Genomic DNA, 20692 nt, shown 5'->3' with positions numbered 1-20692 from the left:
TGAATATATCATCAGTCCATTTCTATAAAATTGAGAATGGAAATGGGGAATGTGTCACAGACACAACAACCCGACCATAGAAAAGACAACAGCAGAAGGTCACCAACAGATCTATGTATATTTCATTGGCTTTTGCTTTTGATATAGTTCAGTGTGACTATCCGTTATTAACCTCTTGCTATCTTTCCCTCGGTTTTGGTTTGAAACCCTGATTTGGTTTTGCTTTAACGATTTATGAGTCTTGAACAGCGTTATACTACTGTTGCCTTTATTTAAGCCCTACTATCAATTGGAACGTAAAATAAAAAATAATGTATTAGTTTCTTTGAAACAAAAACTGGATGTGACGGCTATTCATCATTCACCAATGACCTTATAAAATAGCATCTGTCATACACTGTGCAGCCTTCAATAGTGATCAAATTCTAAACAGGTTGGTGGGCTTATATACTGTATTTTAAGTTTACAGTACGGAACATTACAATTTTTGTTCATTTATCAAAACAACTTGATTTATAAACGTTTTCCATTGTTCTCTTTTGAACAATATCAGAGAAAGAGGACAGCAGAGTATTTGAATCTAAATAAAAAAAAGAGCCAACAGTAGTTTACAGCTGTTCAATCTACATAATTCATTATAAAGATAAATGCATCAAAGTAAACAGTTTGACACAATCGTATTAGCTTTGATAATGACTCCTACTATGGATGCATCTCTAATATGTAATACTCTATCTGCTAAATGTAATGCAGTATAATTTTTAACGATAATGCCAAACATTATCACCTGCGCCAAAAAACTTGTATTTGAAAACGCGTTATGTGATACTATAAGATCATGATTTCAATTTTCGTTTGTTGAAATGTTTCGTTAATTTACATACCTCAATTCAATATTGATAACGTTGATTGTTCCTTAACATTTGCGGTAGTGAGTAGTACCTTGCAGACACGCTGTATGCATAACGTACAGTACAAAATTAAAACGCAACGTTTTAACTTATATTACAGGTATCAAACTGATCGTTGAAATGCAGTTTCGACGATCCAAATGCAACATGGTGGAGCCAAAAACAAATCTAATTTCTTCGTGTACACGCATTGATTACAAGAATTACGCAACCGCTAGGTGTATATCCATGGTATTGTTGTGTGTGTGTTATAAGTATCATATGTGGCCTTGTTAACGAAATAGTAGCCATCGTCATTTTACGGAAGATCAACGTAACTCCAAGAATTTTATTTGATATAATAAGCGTAAGCTGATTATTAGATAGTCGTAACTTGTACTAGATACTAGTTACTTATCAGTGATAATCGTTACTTTCTTTATATGATGATGGGGATGGCGGCTATATATGTTTGATAGTGGGACTAGAATAAGTGAATAGTTTACAAATAGAACGAACTATGAATATTGTTACGCATTTGTTGTTATCTTTAAATAATCTTTTTTTAATGCCCCCGTCGTAGCGTAGGAGGGCATATAGTTTAACAGTTGTTCGTCTGTACGTCCGTCCGTCCGTTGGTACTTCCCATAGTTGGTTTCCGTTCTCTAACTTCAGTTTTACCTCGACCAAATGTTATAAAACTTATACACAATGCTTATTACCACATAAGTTAGATCAAGTTCGAAACTGGGTGGCATCACTTTTACCGTTCTTTCGTTATATCCCTTCAGTAACATAACAATTGCTAAAATGTTCTTTTCAGTTGTCTACCTTTATTTTGCCTCAACTGAATGTTATTAAAAACTTACACACCACAATGTTTATTACCACAAACTACAGCAGGCCAAGTTTGAATTTTGGTGGTGTCTCAGTTACCTTTCTAGAGTTATGTCCCTTTATAAATCGATAAATTGCTGATTCTTTTGTTTCTGTTCTCTTTACTTTAGTTTTCCTTAAACCAAATGTTATGAAACTTTTACACAATGCGTGTTGCCATATAACAAATACCATTAAGTTTGGAGGAGGCATCACTTATACCGCTATCGAGTTTTGCCCCTTTATAAATGGATAAATTGCTAATTTTTGTGTTTCTGTTTTTTTCTTATTTAGTTTGCCTTTACCAAATGTTATGAAACTTATACACAATGCTTAATGCCACGTAACACACATCAAATTGGAATTTTAGTGAGTTAATTTTTACTCTTCTAGAGTAATGCCCTTTCTATACAAATGACAAAAATGATGAATTTTTCGGGTTAGTATTTCATGTATTTTTACTTTAGTTTGCTGTGACCAAATGCAATGAAACTTTAACACAATGCTTATTACTACATCACACAAATCAAGTTGATCTTCTATCCCATGAATGCATTCCCCATTTATTATTAATATTCCGTTAGCAGAGGATATTGATAAAATCAGTTACTATTATTATAGACCTATTTCATACAGTTACGACTATCTTTCAAATTATTTGTATACAAGTTACGATTATCTTCTTTTGGAGTTACGATGATCTTCCATAAATTTTCTATGGCTATTATTTCGGTAACAATACCAGATATGATACCAAGAACACGCACACACAACAATACCGTGAATATCAACCTAGCTGCTGAGTTATTCTTGAAAACAACGCATGTACACGGAAAAATTAGATGAGAACAATTTATCTTGTTTTTGGCTCCGCTGTGTAGGGATCGTCGTAACTGCAATTACGGTGATCAGTTTATATGTAATATAATAAGCTATATAGACGTGACTGCATTCTAGGTTTCAACACCTTTTAAGCAGACTCGCTGAAGCTGATATGTACAGTATTTTTTCTACATACCACAAGTCAGCATTTACAGTTTTAAAACATAGATACAGCAAACGAGGAAAGCATAACTTCATACATAAAGCATATCTGTCCGAGTGAATATGAACGCTTGACACAATGCATCCGTTGTTTGCATGGTGTTTGAGGCGGATAGTCTTCATATTGTTTAAATTTCGATCTTGCCTTATTCATGAATGTTGCCCAATACCTTTGTTGTCTAACGTAAAACAAAGCTCTTGTTCACTTCACATTACATATTCAGTAGATATTTGCCTTTTATTGAGTCAATTAAGCAAATGTTTTTCACTTGATTGACATTACAAGTACCTGGCCATGATAGTATGTAAAGGCAACAGTAGTATAACGCTGTTCGAAATTAATAAATCGATAGAGAAAACACAAATCCGGGTTGCAAACTTAAACTGAGGGAAAATGTAAATGTAACACACACAGAAACGAACTATAATATAACAATGGCCATTTCCCTGACTTGGTACAGGGCCTTTTAAAATAAAAATGGTGGGTTGGACCTGGTTTTGTGGCATGCCAAACCTTCCGTTTTAAATGCAATGTTAATTACAACATTAAAATGACAATATTACGTGATAGGACTACAAACTATGTCTCAGATATATTTGGTAACTAGCAACGAGTACATAGTTTCTCCTTGCTTTGTTTTTCAATGTATATATCAAAAAAGGATATGTGTACACGTTCGTGTACGCTACGTGTTTTTTTTAACTTGACCGAAATACCCCGGAGCCTCTGATACTTAAGGGCATATGATACAGTTTTGATCCCGTATTCATATTTTGAGAAAAATTTCCATATAGACTATTTTTTTACCAGATTAAATCAAATATGTAATAAAAAAGATAACTTCATGTGGTACTTTTTGAGTAAAATGAGGTCAAAATTTTGTATATTTGCTCAAAATTCGGATTTTTAACTTTTTTATTTTAAAAGATAAACAAAAATTGTTTTTGTCAAAAAAAATAGAATATAAAATTACATCTAGGTCAACCTCGTTTGAGGCACTTTGAAAAGGTAATTTCAAAATTTATAATTCGAAATTCGATTGAGAATGCACTGTAAAAGACAAAAGAAACTATGAAAAAATCAACACATTACTACTTAATAATTGTGCAACATGCACTTTATCTAACGCAGAGGCAAACTTGTGTACTCCGGAAGGGTAATCAGTTTCTGCTCCATGTAGCACACATGATGCATTATGTCAGTCTTGTTTATATTCAACATTTTCTTCCAACTTCTGTTCTTTTGGGTTGCCATCTTTGATTGAGCACTAACCAACACATATATTGCATCTTGAAAACACATAAAACATTATATTATAGAATAACCTTTTGTGAATGTATCGATTGTGACATTTCACTCGGTAGATTTGTTAATTCGTGCATAGCAAGATACCGTTTCGGAAAAGGATGAGATACATTGTAGAATGAATAATGAGTATCTTTTATTTTGTTCATGAAGCTCCTGATCCGTGCTTTCACAATTTCTTTTGATTGATGCTGGTGAAGGTATATCTTTAAAATAAACCAAATTACCGATTTATTTGGTATTTGTTTATAAAGAGTTAGATTAGAAGGGGCAAGTTTGCACCAAATAATAAGTATACCCTGAACACATAATGATGAACTATGGTTCAAGTGACAGAAGCATGCCAGACCTACTTTATTTTAAAGCTCTTTCATGTTTGTGGTTGGATACCATCGGTTTGTAGAATCTCGGTCAATGTCAACGAAAAAGTAAAATCACAGAAATACTGAACTCCGAGGAAAATTCAATTGGAAAGTCCCTAATCAAATGGAAAAATCAAATGACAAAACACTTCAAACGAATGGACAACAACTGTCATATTCCTAACTTGGTACAGGCGTTTTTAAATGTAGAAACGGTGGATTGAACCTGGTTTTATAGCGCTAAACCTCTCACTTGTACGACAGTAGCGTCAAATTTAATAATATTGATAATGATGCTTGAACAAAACAAACAGACACAATATATAGGTAAACATGTCACAAATAAAGATAAAAAGTTTAATTCGGTAGGTCACAATCTAACCCCGTAGACTTAAGTAGAAATTATATCACACGCGCCATATCTCTCGACACTTGTTGTCTTAATTACACCAGGAAATAATAGAACGACTATAACATTCGTTTAACATGTTTAAGGCTGTCCACTTCGTCAGGCACTTATAATGGTACTTAATGTAAACATAAAATTCATAAAGCACTTTTAATACAAACCGGAAGATTTTACACTTCGTGATATAGCTGTATGTCTTGTTCTGTGTCTTGTCGTCATATAAAGAAAACATTTTACACTAGAAGTTTTTTATTTAACATTTTAAACAGTGCCGAGATCGCATGTTTTTTTAGTCAGATTAATGATGAGTGATCTTGTAGGAAAAGGTATTATTAATTAGGTGAGTATTGATTGACAATTTCAGTTTAATTTTGAAAATAACAAAACTTCTTGCACTTGTTTACAAAATTTATAGTACGTTACTATTAATTCATGATTGAATGTCTTACTAATGTATTTACAATTTATAGTTAAAATATTTGAAAAATTGCGATTGTTAAGCAAAAGAAATGATTCCTGAAGATGTATTAGGTGCCTTTTTTCTTCTTGTTTTTAAGAATTTCAATTTTTGATTTGGCATTTCAATTATTATAATACAAAAGGGAATAATGAGTTATATTCAAATGACACAGGCCTTGTATATTTATATATATATTTTTAAACCACTGTTTCGATTGCACCCTGATTGGACGGTTCGCCCGATGGATATCATTCAAATACATCGCATTTTAGTGTTAAATTTAATTTTTATGCTTTTCTTTGAAAAATGCTTGATTATGTTTGTTAAGGGGGTATAAAAAAGAACATATCATTTAGCAATGTTTTTCTATAAATGAATTTTATCATATACCTAATAGAAAAATAAAATGAAAAAATGGGGTCACCATGCCTTTGAAAGAGGCAAACATTTGTGCAAAGATACTTTTTTTTCTGTTAAACTATTAGGAGAAATAGAGGTTATATCGAAATAGAAAAAGAACTAAATTACAGAAATCGTTTAAATTTTAAAATACTTTAGTTTAAGAACAGTTTCTTTGAAAAAAAAATAAAAAAATGTAGGTCACCGACGAGTTAAAAAAGATATCTCAATTTTAATGCCAAAAAAATGGCACTTTTGCAACAAATGGAGATAATTTTTTCAATGATATAATACTATACATTTTAAAAGTCATCTGTGGCCAAAACGAATTAGGTTTATTTAAATTTTTATTTGTACCATATGATAAAAGTACAAACTTATGAAGTAATAAATAAAATGTGTAATGAAAAAAAAATGTTTGAACTTTTTGTACCCTCGTGACTCCGTAAATGTACAAATATTCAAACCAACTTGGTTTATATATTCCCCGATACAGATGCTTTAGCCTTATTAGACACTACTGTCGTTTTAATGCTTTCCAAAACTATATTTGATGAGGTCTTCCCTCACATTTCTTTAGTTTTATTCTGTTGTTTTTTTTATCATTTATTTTAAAAGAAAAAAATCAAACATTTAATTCATTTTCATTGTTTTGTTTCATATAAAAATATATGTTCTTTAAATACTGTGTAACTGTTCATGTTGTTCATATCAGTGATTGACATGTTTTCTTTTAATGTTCAGTGGCATATATGTAATGCATATAACTATTCAGGACTTTTTTATGGGGTTTGTTTTGCTATATTGTAAGTTTTCAGTTATTAGAAATATGCTTGTTTATTGTGTCGTCTTTTTCTTTTTTCCTATTAAAACGATGTTTTTGTGTGCCCCCTCTGTTTTTTTTTCTTTTAAAGATGTGTCAACCTTCAACTAGTTCCAAACTGTGTCCTGTATGTTTGGTTATTAGTGTTTATGTTCCAGATCAGAGGTAATTTATCAAACCGATTGGTCATTTTCAAATGAATCTTTTCTTGTACAATTCAATTATTATGGATGTTGATAAATTTTAAGATAACTTATATACGTACTAGGGTCATATTTCATCAGTTAATGTAGACATAAAATGGTGGCTATTATTTGTATGTCTCTTTTGTCATATAATTCCTTCTTTATTCAAGTGTTTATAAATCATTTGCATTCGATTTTTATAGGTTTCAACTTTCCTGTTAATGTAGATTCAGAAAAGCGCTTCTGAAGCAACATGGTACAAGTGATATTATTAATTGTTAGTCATGTTAGATATGGAGTATTTAGAAATATCTTTACCCGCAATATATTGCGCTAAACATGTTAAATAAAAATAACAATTTGTTAAATATGTAAGATGCATCGAAAATTATTTTGATAATACGTTAGGAATAATACTTTAGTCTTAATATTTATATTCCAAAAGGTATTAAAAACTTTCTGAATTCAACTCATAGGTAAAACAGGCAGTCAATGGTTATTGCATTCACTTTAATATTTGTGTTTACTTTTTTATCTAATAAGAAAATGGGTAATAATTTAGTTCTGTGCTTTGAACGAGTAAAATAACAAGATGCTGTTTGTTTTGTTTCCATAGTACGTTCCACTTCAGGAAGCAATTAAAAATCTTACTTGTCCTGCTAATTTGCAACACGAATTATACGAAGCTAGTTTAAACTAGACTAAGTTTAAATTATGTAAATGAATGTTAGTATACTATTATTAAGTGTAAACTGTATAAGGTAAGTACTTCAGCAATATGATATATATGTTCTATATTTACAATGTAACTTGATATATATCACATTGTTATGTTATACATTTTATCAAATATTAATGATACTATCTTTGTCGTTTTCGCAAAGGAAAAGATGCATTGCCTTTTGTTGAAAGTATTGACTATTTACATATTACAAGGTAAGTCTATGTGATTTTTCGTAATATTTTTTATAAAATGTGAATTATTGTGATGAAAACAATCGTTAGTAGTCTGCAGACATAAAAATCGTTTTATTTATGTAAACTGTTTACACTTTTTTTTAAATTATTTGAAACGAACGTTTAATAGTGCCCTATTTCGTTTTTTTTCAAATAAACTGTAAACTGTGTGAGTGAACCTTGTTAGATTTTGTCCTTTTTTACATCATATATTTAATACCGCGGTCGCACTACGATCTGTGAAAAAAATGCAAATGTTACGACCGTATTGTGATTGTGTAGATCGCAATAAGGTCGTATCACGATCGTGTTGAGGGCATCAAAGTCGTCAAGCTAGGTTCACACTGCCGATCAGATCAACTCGGTGATTCCGATTGTTCACATTTCCACGACCGAGCGTGACCACATTCTTGATCGGGCCTGTTTACGACTTCTACTCGACTGTACACGACCTTAACCCGACCATTCACGACTCCATCACTACTCAAACCCGACCACTTATTGAATACAATTCGATTATTCCGACCAGTTCACGATTTCTACACGATCTTTACTCGACTCGCTAGATCAAATCAACTATACTCGATCTCAGCCTGATCTCTGCAAGACCACAACGACTTGATCATATAAGGGTCGTAGGGATAGTCGGGCATTGACCGGGTATGTACTATTTCAGTATAAAAACATACGATTTTTAGCTCACCTGGCCGAAAGGCCAAGTGAGCTTTTCTCATCACTTGGCGTCCGTCGTCGTCCGTCGTCGTCCTGCGTTAACTTTTACAAAAATCTTCTCCTCTGAAACTGCTGGGCCAAATTTAACCAAACTTGGCCATAATGATCATTGGGGTATCTTGTTTAAAAAATGTGTCCGGTGACCCGGCCAACCAACCAAGATGGCCGCCATGGCTAAAAATAGAACATAGGGGTAAAATGCAGTTTTTGGCTTATAACTCTAAAACCAAAGCATTTAGAGCAAATCTGACGGATTAATATTGTTCATCAGGTCAAGATCTATCTGCCCTGAAATTTTCAGATGATTCGGACATTTCGTTGTTGGGTTGCTGCCCCTGAAATGGTAATTTTAAGGAAATTTTGCTGTTTTTGGTTATTATCTTGAATATTATTATAAATAGAGATAAACTGTAACAGCAATAATGTTCAGCAAAGTAAGATCTACAAATAAGTCAACATGACCAAAATGGTCAGTTGACCACTTTAGGAGTTATTGCCCTTTATAGTCAATTTTTAACCATTTTTCGTAAATCTTAGCAATCTTTTAGAAAAATCTTCTCCTCTGAAACTACTGGGCAAAATTTAACCAAACTTGGCCATAATGAATATTGGGGTATCTAGTTTAAAAAATGTGTCCGGTGACCCGCCCAACCAACCAAGATGGCCGTCATGGCTAAAAATAGAACATAGTGGTAAAATGCAGTTTTGGCTTATAACTCAAAACCCAAAGCATTTAGAGCAAATCTGACTAGGAAATATTGTTCATCAGGTCAAGATCTATCTGCCCTGAAATTTTCAGATGAATCAGACATTCCGTTGTTGGGTTGCTGCCCCTGAAACAGTAATTTTAAGGAAATTTTGCTGTTTTTGGTTATTATCTAGAATATTATTATAGATAGAGATAAACTGTAAACAGCAATAATGTTCAGCAAAGTAAGATCTACAAATAAGTCAACATGACCAAAATAGTCAGTTGACCACTTTAGGAGTTATTGCCCTTTATAGTCAATTTTTAACCATTTTTCGTAAATCTTAGTGATCTTTTAGAAAAATCTTCTCCTCTGAAACTACTGGGCCAAATTTAACCAAACTTAGCCATAATCATCATTGGGGTATCTAGTTAAAAAAAATGTGTCCGGTAACTCGGCCAACATACCAAGATGGTCGCCATGGCTAAAAATAGAACATGGGGGTAAAATGCAGTTTTTGGCTTATAACTCAAAAACCAAAGCATTTAGAGCAAATCTGACAGGAAGTAGAATTGTTGATCAGGTCACGATCTATCTGCCCTAGAATTTACAGATGAATCGGATAATCGGTTGTTAGGTTGCTGCCCCTGAATTGGTAATTTTGAGGAAATTTTGCTGTGTTTTTGTTATTATCTTGAATATTATTATAGATAGAGATAAACTGTAAACAGCAGTAATGTACTTCAAAGTAAGAACTAAAAATAAGTCAGTATGACCAAAATAGTCAATTGACCCCCTAAGGAGTTATTGCCCTTCATAGTCAATTTTTAACAATTTTCTTAAAATTTGAAGATTTTCAATAACATTTTCCACAGAAAGTACTGTTATAGATAGAGATAATTGTAAGCAGCAAGAATGTTTAGTAAAGTAAGATCTACAAACACATCACCATCACCAAAACACAATTTTGTCATAAATCCATCTGTGTTTATTGTTTAATATTCACATAGACCAAGGTGAGCGACACAGGCTCTTTAGAGCCTCTAGTTTTGTATATCATCCCCCTGCAGCGGAGAAGGCATTAAGAATTACCCTTCTCCGTCCGTAAGTACGTTTACGTACGTCCAAAGATTAGTTTCCGTTCTCTAATTTCATTTTGCCTTAACTAAATTTTATGAAACGCAATACCCATAAAACACAGATCAAGTGCGAATTTGAGTAATGATTCTCTATAACGTTATATGCAAGCTTGGGCATTATCTGTGTCGAATGAACACGATCTCAATTTATATGGTTAAATTCAGTAGTTCACAGTAGGTCTGAGTAAAATTATAAATTAAAATATCTACATGGAAATACAGCAGTTGGATTGTTTGGCAAGGTGGTTAGAGCCTAGATATACAGGTAAAAAGCTGTGACGGAGTTTGAAGAGAGCGTAGAGAAAGCCAAAAAAGGCTAGACAGCAATGGGTGTCGAAAAATCTAGATAATGCAGTGGCTGAAAAGCTGACCACTGTGTGGGCAGTATAAATAGTAATCACAAAAATACTGAACTCCGAGGAAAATTTAAAACGAAAAGTCCCTAATCAAATGGCAAAATCATAAGTATGAGAGACTTGCAGGAGCTGAACAAAGAGTACCCCTATGGTTATAAGAACTTTCTGAAAGTAAAGTAGGACGCTGATTTGTAATGGGAGCTTTACTGGTCTTTTCTTCCAAATGAAATTTGTCACTATGTTAGTACGGATGTTAGATAGCAATCTTATATGCATAAATATTACCATCCCCTTTTCTTTGCTTTCTTACAAATTAAGCCTATTGTTTGTGTCATATATGTGCATATGTATGTAATCAGTATTTTCCATATATCTGATACCAGTAGTTGAATGGTTCAAGATATTTCGTTTTGGTGTATCCATGGCAATTGCAACAATCTGTCCTTTTTTTACTAATAATATTGTGAAAGGGGGATAAAGATGTCACATAGTTTCACAAAATTTGGCCAAAAATAGATCTTGAATTCAATCTCCTTAAGGATTCCTTTTCTGAAACTCTTTACATATAACTATCACGAATTCAAATAAAAAATAATTTGGCTTTCGTCTCATATTTTTTAATAAAATTATACCAAAAAGCGTATGGAAAAAGTGTTTGTTAGCATTCGACCGTACGGTGACATATAGTTGTTAATTTCTGTATCATTTAGTGTCCTGTCGAGAGTTGTCTCATTGGCATTTATACCCAACTTCTTATTCTTATACTACAAAAAAAAAATTTTGAACATAGGGAAAATACGGATAGTTATACAAAAACAGCCCATCAAACAGCTAAACTATAGTATTGATGTTTTTACTGGCTTTGAAGGCTACATTATAAGTCATTAGCTGCCTAATAATGAATTTTAATGCACAATTACTTTCATATTTAAAAAATACTCTTGGGTTAAAATGCAGAATCTATTTCCTTTCCGAAACACCTCCGATAATCCCAAGTTTTATGGGGTTTCGTGTTGCTAAGTTTTTAGTTTTTTAAGTTGTGTTATGTAGACTTCTGTTTGTTTTCTCGTCGGCTTTCGTTCTTCGCTACGGCTGTGTCGGTTTGACCTTTGAGCTTGATCGTTTATTTGGTATCTGGGTCATTATAAACAAAAACCATGTGAATTTCGATGAGGGTATATTTTGGAAAATAATTCATTGTTTAAAACATTTAAATATGTCCCTCTATCTAACTATTCTATAGTATGGTAGCAACTATGTTAGGAAATATGCAATGGGGAAAATGCGAAGTTCCTTCCAATTAACAATTTGAAATTTAGGTCATCCTTTGATAGAATCGTGTCAATGATGTTACCAATTTAAAACATGCATTCAGGTACTTAATAATATTGTTAAATAGCAAACAACTATTCCAATTTGTTGTTAAGGTTTAAATTACTACTTTATTCATATAGTTGTAAATTCTTTTTAAACATAAATTTCAGAATAAATTGTTGAAAAAAGTTGGCTGTCCTAATTATTGTCGTTTTATTTATATTAAAACATACCCTTAAACTGAATATATGTAACATGTTGAAGACAGAATGATTAGATAATACCTATCCTCCGTATAAGATATGAAAACCCTTTCATTTGTTAATAAAAAAATTAAATTATTGTATTTTTATATAGTATCACTACTGACCCATAAGAAAGCCCAATGACACAAAAGTATCGCCATTGACACCACATTTCAAATTTTACTTTTATGAAGTACTGATCACAAGACAAAGAACACTGCGCAAAAAGTAAAAAAAGAAAAAATAACTCTTAGGCTGAAAAAACTCAAATTATATAACATAACATCAATAACTAAGAATGAGAATAGTGTTTCTAAATAGTATCATTGTTGTTACCAGCATACACTAGTTTGTGAAAACTTTGTATACGTAAAACATTTATTAAAACATTATATTGTTAAAACATTGTTAAAAAGTATTGCTTTTCATAAATAATATGATGTTTCGCTTGTTAAACATTAAAAGAAACACAAAAAAAGCTGATTGTAATAATATATTCAGTGGTGTTACTATACCATTGACAGTAACACCAACGATTTACAGGACTGATGTATTTTAAGAATTAGTTACAAAATAAGTGCTCCATTCCTCTATTTTATATGTTGTTCCTGGTGCATGTTTCTACAATCAATATATTTCATAACTCAAAGTTCAGGAAATCTTTCAAAAAATAGATTTTTATAAGGGTACACCATTGACACCATTGACACTATTTTCATTTCGATATAGCTTTTAAAATGTACTTAGTTTTAAGATTTTTTCACTAAATTTTCAACATTGTTTTCTTTTGCATAACATGCTAACAAGTACGATCGCTTAGGGAGAAACTATTGTAAATGCTGAAATCTTGAGAAAGATAACTCTTTAATAACTCTCTATAACTCGATGATGACCAAGGTCATTGGCGGATCCAGGGGGGGGGGGTCCGGCGGTTGGAACCCCCCTTTTTTGGCCGATCAATGCATTTGAATGGGAGCATATAGTTGGAACCCCCCTTTACTCTTGGTTGGGAACCCCCCTTTTTTAAATTGCTGGATCCGCCCCTGAAGGTAGACCGCCCCGAACATTCTTGTCGATTGAGACAGACCAGTCTCCCGATCGCTTCATTTATCTTGATCGAGATTAATCGAGTTGGTCTGATCGGCAGTGTGAACCTAACTTAAAGTAGGTTCAAACAGCCGATCAGACCAACTCGACCAATCTCTATTAAGACAGATTAAGCCATCGGAAGACTGGTCTGACTCAACTGACAAGAATGCTCGGGATGGTCTACCTTGGTAATCATCTATCTGACTTTCTACCCGAGAGTTTTTGACATGTCAAAAATATTCGAGTAAGGATCGAGAAGCAAGTCACTCAAGAAGAGATCGATAACTCGTCGAGTAAAGCTCGAATTTATTGGGAAAAGATCGTTTAGAGATCGCGTTTGGTCGGATTACAAATATTTTACCGATCAATACTCGATCAACTAGACCTTTGCTCGACTAATATCCGATTATTTCCCGAGTAACGCCAACCTGTTTGATATGGAGTCCATGTAAACTCGATTAATGCCCGATCGCTACATGATCACTGCGGCGTCTATAATTTTCTTATCCCAGACCAACTGGACCAATACCCGGTCTTATTGCGAACACATTCGACCACTCTTCGATCCATACTCGGCCATACACGAGTACATATGACTGCTACATGATTTTTCTACAAGTTAGTGCAGATCTTATTAACTCTCATAATTGTTCTTTGCATCAAAATAATGTTACTATTTATGTTTAACTGTACGCAAATTCTTCAATGTACAATACGTGTCTGTACTTATGCAATGAGGGGGAAATCATAAAAGGGAGACAACAGATACCAAAGGAACAATTAAACTCAAAGGTCGAAAACCACCTGACACAGTCATAACCAAAAACGAAAACCGACGAGAAGACACACAGCAGTCCACATAGAAAACTTTAAACTAAGCAACATTAAACCCAACAAAACCTGGTATTCCGTATTTTTGTCCCTGATTATTTTTCATAAATGAAAGTATTTGTGCAATGAAATTCATTATTAGACAGCTGATGACTAATTTAGTTTTCAAAGTTAGTTTTTATGAACATCAAGATAGTTTTAAACCTGTTTTGAAGGGCTGTTTTCTGTTTGACTGTCCTTATTTTCTTTTAGTCCAGAAGTATTTGTAGTATAGAAATTAGAAGATGTGGTATAATTGCCAATGAGACAACCCTCCACAGAATAAATGAATCAGAAATTAACAACTATATGCCGTACGGTCGAATGGTACAAACACTTTTTTCACACGAATATGAGACGAAAGACAAATGATTTTTTTTTGACTCAAGGGTTGGGATCCCACTATCATGTTCAACCCGCCCACATTCTCTGTGTTTGTGCCTGTCCCGAGTCAGGAGCCTGTAATTAAGTGGTTGCCGTTTGTTTCTGTGTTAGATATTTGTTTTTTTTTTGTTTTTTTTTTTGTGTACATAAATCAGGCCGTTAGTTTTCTCGTTTGAATTGTTTAACATTGTCATTTCGGGGCCTTTTATAGCTTACTATGTGGTATGATAGTCAGGTATGACATACGAGTAATTTTAATTTCTAGTGGTTTTGCATGATTTTGTTTATTATTTCATATTAACCTAAATATTTTTTTCCTTCATATTTTTGATTTCAGAACACATTGTGTGTGTCACATTATCAGCCTCTCCGAACTATATTTCTGCATTTGTTGACATTAAACTTATTTGCAAATTAGACGAATCCATTGAAAATGTGAATATTGTTACATTTGGTAGAAACTCGAGTATTATAGGCAGCGTCAAATGTTCCAACAACATGGGACTGTTCTTTCATAGACGACACAAGTTTAGACGTTGCCATTTTAGGGATAAATCCTGTTGTGACTATATCAATAATACCGTGAAATTGACTTATAAACCGTTTACAACGCCAATAACTGATGAAACGTTTTACTGTGATGTTAATGGGGATATGAACAGTACAACATTGAGACCCGCTGGTATGTTATAAAGCCAAGACTTTTAAAAAAACTGAAAAGAGATTAATATTCTGTATATGTCAATTGAAAAGCAACTCAAAGACACATTCATTTTATTATTTATTAGATTCCTTTTAATTCAGATTCGAAACATATCAAACTAAAATGCAAACTCACTGGTCTAAAATAAACTGTCAATCTCATAGCAAAAAACAAAAAAACGTCGAAAAGACAAACAGCAGTACACAGAGCACAAAAAGGGTAAGGCCACCATATTTAAAAAATATCACCATAAACATTAGAAAGAAGTACACACGAGCACCGACAAAGTTTTTGACCAGTAACAGTTCCATTCACATATGCCTCCTTATGTCAATAATTTTTTCAATCTCAATACACTTAATTTTGTAATTTTTGAATGTTCATGGTCTTTTGTTCAAAAATATTTCAACTTAGTGCAAAAATAATGATCGACATTAAAATGACTTTTCAGTGATCAACGTGAGTATACTCACGGTTGTCATTCGGTTTATCGAGAGAAGAGACCGTGAAAGAATATCTAACGGTACAATGCGGTAGTCAGGCATTGCGAGACGATCGTGAATTTAATTAAAGGTAAATTCTACCTCAGAATCTGTGAAAAAATCTCTGAATTTTCAAAACGCAAAACAAATTTAAGTTAAAAAAAATCATTAGAAATGTGTCTTAATCAGTGTGAAAAAAACCTCTTGAGAATCGGTCTAATACAATTCAGGCAGACCGCCACTTTAATGCCAATAATATAGGTATGCAACGTTTAAATAAAAAAAGTCAACCATCAACCAAAATCTGAAAGCATTTTTCTTAAACAATTTGAGATTGAGCGATAACCAACATTTTGGGCAACAGTCATGTTATTACAAATCCGGTAAATTGTCTTATCGCTAGGTCATATTCGTGAAAAGGGAAGGGTATTGTAGTTAAGACATAAGGAACATATCCGATATCATCTGTGAAACGGTTATTCCATAACGGTAAACCAAATCGTGATGGCGTCCGTAAAATTTACGAAGGGATGATTTCAACTTCGTCCTTTGGAACTCTTGGTTTAAGAGTTTCTTTGTCCTCTATGATAGGAAATGCAAGCCCGGGAATATCGTATCAATTGTGAGATATATACTCCGTATACAGGCACTGCTGGAAAGTTGCTACATAGAAATGAAAAGTTCACAATTAGGAAGCTGAAATCTTCTCTTCTGTCGTAGACATGGTAAAGTTTTTGTTTTCAACCGACCCTTATTGTCAATTTTTAGATGTAAGTTCAAATAAGAGGCATAATGTATTAGTATATTGAGTAGTTGGTATACTGAAATTAAATGACAAAATGCCATAGTTGTTATTTCTTGTTCTTCTCACTTTCTGAAAATATTAATGACTTTAATGCTTAAATTTATTGAGAATATTTGCTTTATACATATAATGTGCATAAAAATGAGAATTCAAAGTTATCAATACAAAATAATTTAAAACAATCGTAAATAAGTATTTATAACAAACTTATGAAAGACTGACAAATAGACTGATATTGGTATTATTTACCAAGTCTGTGTGACATTATAATGTGAACGTGTTCGTAGCATCAGATCTTTCACGATCCATTTCACGATCTTCAAAAAGCGGTAAGTGATCTTTCACTATTTGAAATATCAATTTTGTGTAAATATTTCTATTTTACAAAGTTTCAGATTATGTTTTTACAAAATTACTATGAATGCCCTTTTTCGGAGAAAAGTAGTTTATTTTATTCGAATTTCTGAAAAATCATGTTTGTTAACATTTTTGATGGCCTTGAAATGTCGGGGAGCAATCTCACTTTTGTTGTTTTGTAAACACTATGTACTTTTAAAACTGGGTTTTCTCATATATTGATCATAATATTGTTCCGTTTTGACAGACAGTTTATTTTGCTGTAAATTTGTCCGTGTAATTAACAAAATTAGATTATTTACTGATTTTTATATGTCTTCTCGATTAAATTTCCTTCATGATCCGGTACAAATTTACCAGAGCTTTCACGATTGTCTCACAACACTTGACCACCGTTAGAAATTCTTTCACGATCCTTTATCTCGATAAACCAAATGACACCCGTGATACTGTACCTATAAAGTAGTTGTAGTTTTAATTTTTTTTCTCGAATTTTCGTCTTTCTATTCCTGGTAGTTATCACTGTAATATTTGCATCTGATAAACTTATCAAAAATTTTGAAGGGAAAAACCAATCAAATTAGTCTGATTTTATTTTAAATAAGAGGTAACTAAATATCAAAAGGTATTCTTAGATGCCATTTGTAGGCACTGTGACAGTAGCTATCCTCATTCTTTGTGAAATTAGAAAAAGTTGTAAGGGTGGCAACATTTAATAAAAATAGTAACCAAGCAGGAAGATATCAATAAAGAGATGTGTATGAATAAGTTTATTGGAAATACTTAGACGACATCTATATATATGTATTTCGTCAAGAGCTCAGAAACAAGTCATTTAGACAAGTATATTAGCCAACCCATCAAAATAATATTCCTGACTACTAATTTAATACGGCAATTATCATTTACATTATTTTTATTACCTTTGGGAGCGTGCACCTGACATATAGCTGTTAAAATGTGAGTTTAAATTAAATTTAGGTTAAATGAATTACAAAATCAACATATTTCTATTGAAAACAAAGTATTAAACAAAAACGGAGCTATCGAAGGAACGGTCTTGAATAATAATACAAAAAAGTCGATACCTACTGACTACACAAAGACAAACAAGACACTGCATGCACATATAAAGGTTAAACAACAGAAATCCCTTTATGGGGGATGGGATCGCATGTGCTTCAGAAAAGTAAGAAGATCATGCTTCATATGTGGCACCCATTGTAAAGCTAATTCATAGTACACATCATTCACAAGATCATAGACAGTATATTAAAAGTTGGTATTATAGATATTCATGTTTATGAAAGAATGACGCGCATGATTTGGTATTCCCTCTCAAGCTGATTTGTAAATCATGTGTGTTCAATGATTTTGTTTGTTGAATTTCAAATTGTTCATATTTACTACGCATTCAGTGGCTGCATACAATTCTACATATTGCACATTTGAATTTTTCAAAAGATCTGATATATCTGACATATTAGAAATCATCTTATCAAGTTCAATATAAAATATCCTAGCAATCGAAAATAGATACGGAATGGTGTATCAACATTCATATTGTATGAATGTATGCAATCGTTAACTTTTGACAGTCAAACAAAAGCATTTAAAAGTCAGGAATGTATATATCCTTAGAAAAGTTATTAGCTATATATAAACAAAGGTCAAATTTATCCAAGGTCAAACTTGCCTGGTGAAATTGAGACATTACTGGTACAACTGGTTCCTGAAGCTTTCCTAATTAACGTATTTTTATAATTAGCGTATTTTTAAATATGCCATTAGTCATATTAGTATTGAGGCATTGACTTTTAAACTAATAATACCATCGGAGACATACAGTTCTCTAGCAGCGGGATCGATCAATAATAGTAAACGAAAACACTTAATGAATTGCGTGCTTCCGTAGGTATAGCTAGATATAAAACTATGCGTGTACGAACAAAATTGTGTAATGTAATAAATGTGCAAATCAAAACCAAAAGGGTCCCAATTGAAATATTCAAAGTTAAACTAAGCCGGAGACAAATTCAAAATTGGTTTGTAGAATAATGGCACAAGTTAATTGCTTGAACATTACATACAAAATGTATAATTTAACTATGCAAATACTAAAGTAGTTTCTAAAAGGGACTATCATTATGTTTGCTTCCGACGTTTTTATCCTTAACTTTATTCTGTTCAACCTTCTACCTTCCTTTTCAGGTTTTTGCACTAAAAAATGCGACATTTCTACGACTGTATATTTCAATATGTGTGTATATTTTTTCTGGTTATGTTTTTTTAGTTTATTTGTAAAAAATATATAATATATATATATTTCTTTGCAAAGCACGATCTTTGGAAATGCTTTAAAATTATGCAGACATAAAAGCAGATTTAGCATCGAAGCCGATGAAAAGACAAGAAACTAATTCCCCCTAAAAAAAAACAGGTGAACATTAATGTCATTAATTTTTCAGTTTGAAAATCATGAAAATTGGAAGCGACTTAGTGTGTGACCGGCTTAGTGTGTGCAATAACTGTTTTCATTTATTTGAATATGACAATATATATGTTCAACCTATAAAAGGCATGCTGCAATATGGTTTGTAAAAAAATACCACATGAACTTGAGTAAATAGAAATTAGTTTCTTTTTTAGTGTTTTCATCTGTAATAGTGTCGCCTTCATCAACTGAATTTAAAATAACACAAGGGAATACTGTAGAAAATATTACTTGTTCTGCTGAGTGCTGGCCAATTTGCACTTTCCAATGGATTGGACAAAATTATAAGAACGAAGGAGCTGAGTTATTACTAGAAAATATTACGATTTCTCAATCTGGAAGATACCGGTGTAAAGCCAAAAACAGCCTGCGAACAGAAAGCAGTAAATACATAACCATGGACGTACTGTGTAAGTTTTAAATATATTGTTTCGAAGAAAATAAAGACAGAAGTTAAACAAATCAATTAAAATAAATCGATTTATAGTTTGGTTAATACAAAAATATTATGAAAATAACGTCCATGTCATTTGGTCTCTAAGGGTGACTTGCCTCATTGTAAATCATACCATACTCTAGCATTTGTAGCATACAACACATATATAATCATATGACGTGTTTAACATTAAAAAAACTCCCTTGACGCCAGGAACTAGATGGACCAATTGTATCACTGCCTTTTGTAAACTCCATGATTTGTTTAGGAAACCCATACTAATTATGACAAAATGCACAATAGCATTTTGCGGTTTCAATTGATGACATTTTCAATAAATTGCAGGAAAGGAGTTTGTAACTTGAATGTGCTCCCATCTTAAGTAAAGCAACGGAAAAAATCAAAGGGATGAGTAGACGAACTACAAAAAGAATATACTAACTAACTACTTCCCAATAAGTATATTCCATTGCATAAGAATGGGTTTATATTTTTTTAAACTTTGAGTAATATCAGAGTTATATTCTTATATCCATTTGAGTCTACTTTCTTAGTATATTTATATACAAAAATTCTATAGACATCTATATTTGATGAAAATAGATGTTTATATTAGCAGTACGACACTTTTAACGAACATATATGTAGACGGAACAGCATATTTTTCAAATTCCAACACTCTTGAACATTAATATCGTTTCAAAGTGGTTTGTCAGAGTATTGTCAATTATTATTTTACACATAAACACAATTGAGATTTAAATGTTTTTTCTAAAACAAGTTAACCATTAGCACTGCACGGAGATTAGGAACAATGTGTAAAACTAGTATCAACTAGATTGGCTAGTTACTATGACATAAATTGGAAACGTATGACGGGACGCGG

The 20692-nt window shown here is 32.4% G+C and overlaps 1 protein-coding gene across 3 annotated transcripts in view; it reads left to right on the top strand.

Moving 5' to 3' along the window:
* Nucleotides 1-5063: 5063 nt before the first annotated feature.
* The window catches only part of LOC139523685 (neural cell adhesion molecule 2-like), a 35305-nt gene continuing 19676 nt past the window's right edge, over nt 5064-20692 (top strand). The window contains exons 1-5 of one of the 3 annotated variants that reach the window (XM_071317895.1): nt 5064-5227; nt 6661-6734; nt 7639-7690; nt 14867-15211; nt 19526-19780. In XM_071317895.1, the coding sequence (XP_071173996.1) occupies nt 7645-7690; nt 14867-15211; nt 19526-19780 (646 nt within the window). In that variant the 5' untranslated portion in view covers nt 5064-5227; nt 6661-6734; nt 7639-7644. The remainder of the gene's footprint in view (nt 5228-6660; nt 6735-7638; nt 7691-14866; nt 15212-19525; nt 19781-20692) is intronic. The other 2 variants (XM_071317896.1, XM_071317894.1) reach the window with 2 other exon arrangements.

This window comes from Mytilus edulis, chromosome 5 (genome assembly GCF_963676685.1).
Source record: "Mytilus edulis chromosome 5, xbMytEdul2.2, whole genome shotgun sequence".
Taxonomy (NCBI): Eukaryota; Metazoa; Mollusca; class Bivalvia; order Mytilida; family Mytilidae; genus Mytilus; species Mytilus edulis.
Note: the sequence above shows the minus strand (reverse complement) of the source record. Positions and strands in the feature narration are given on the sequence as shown.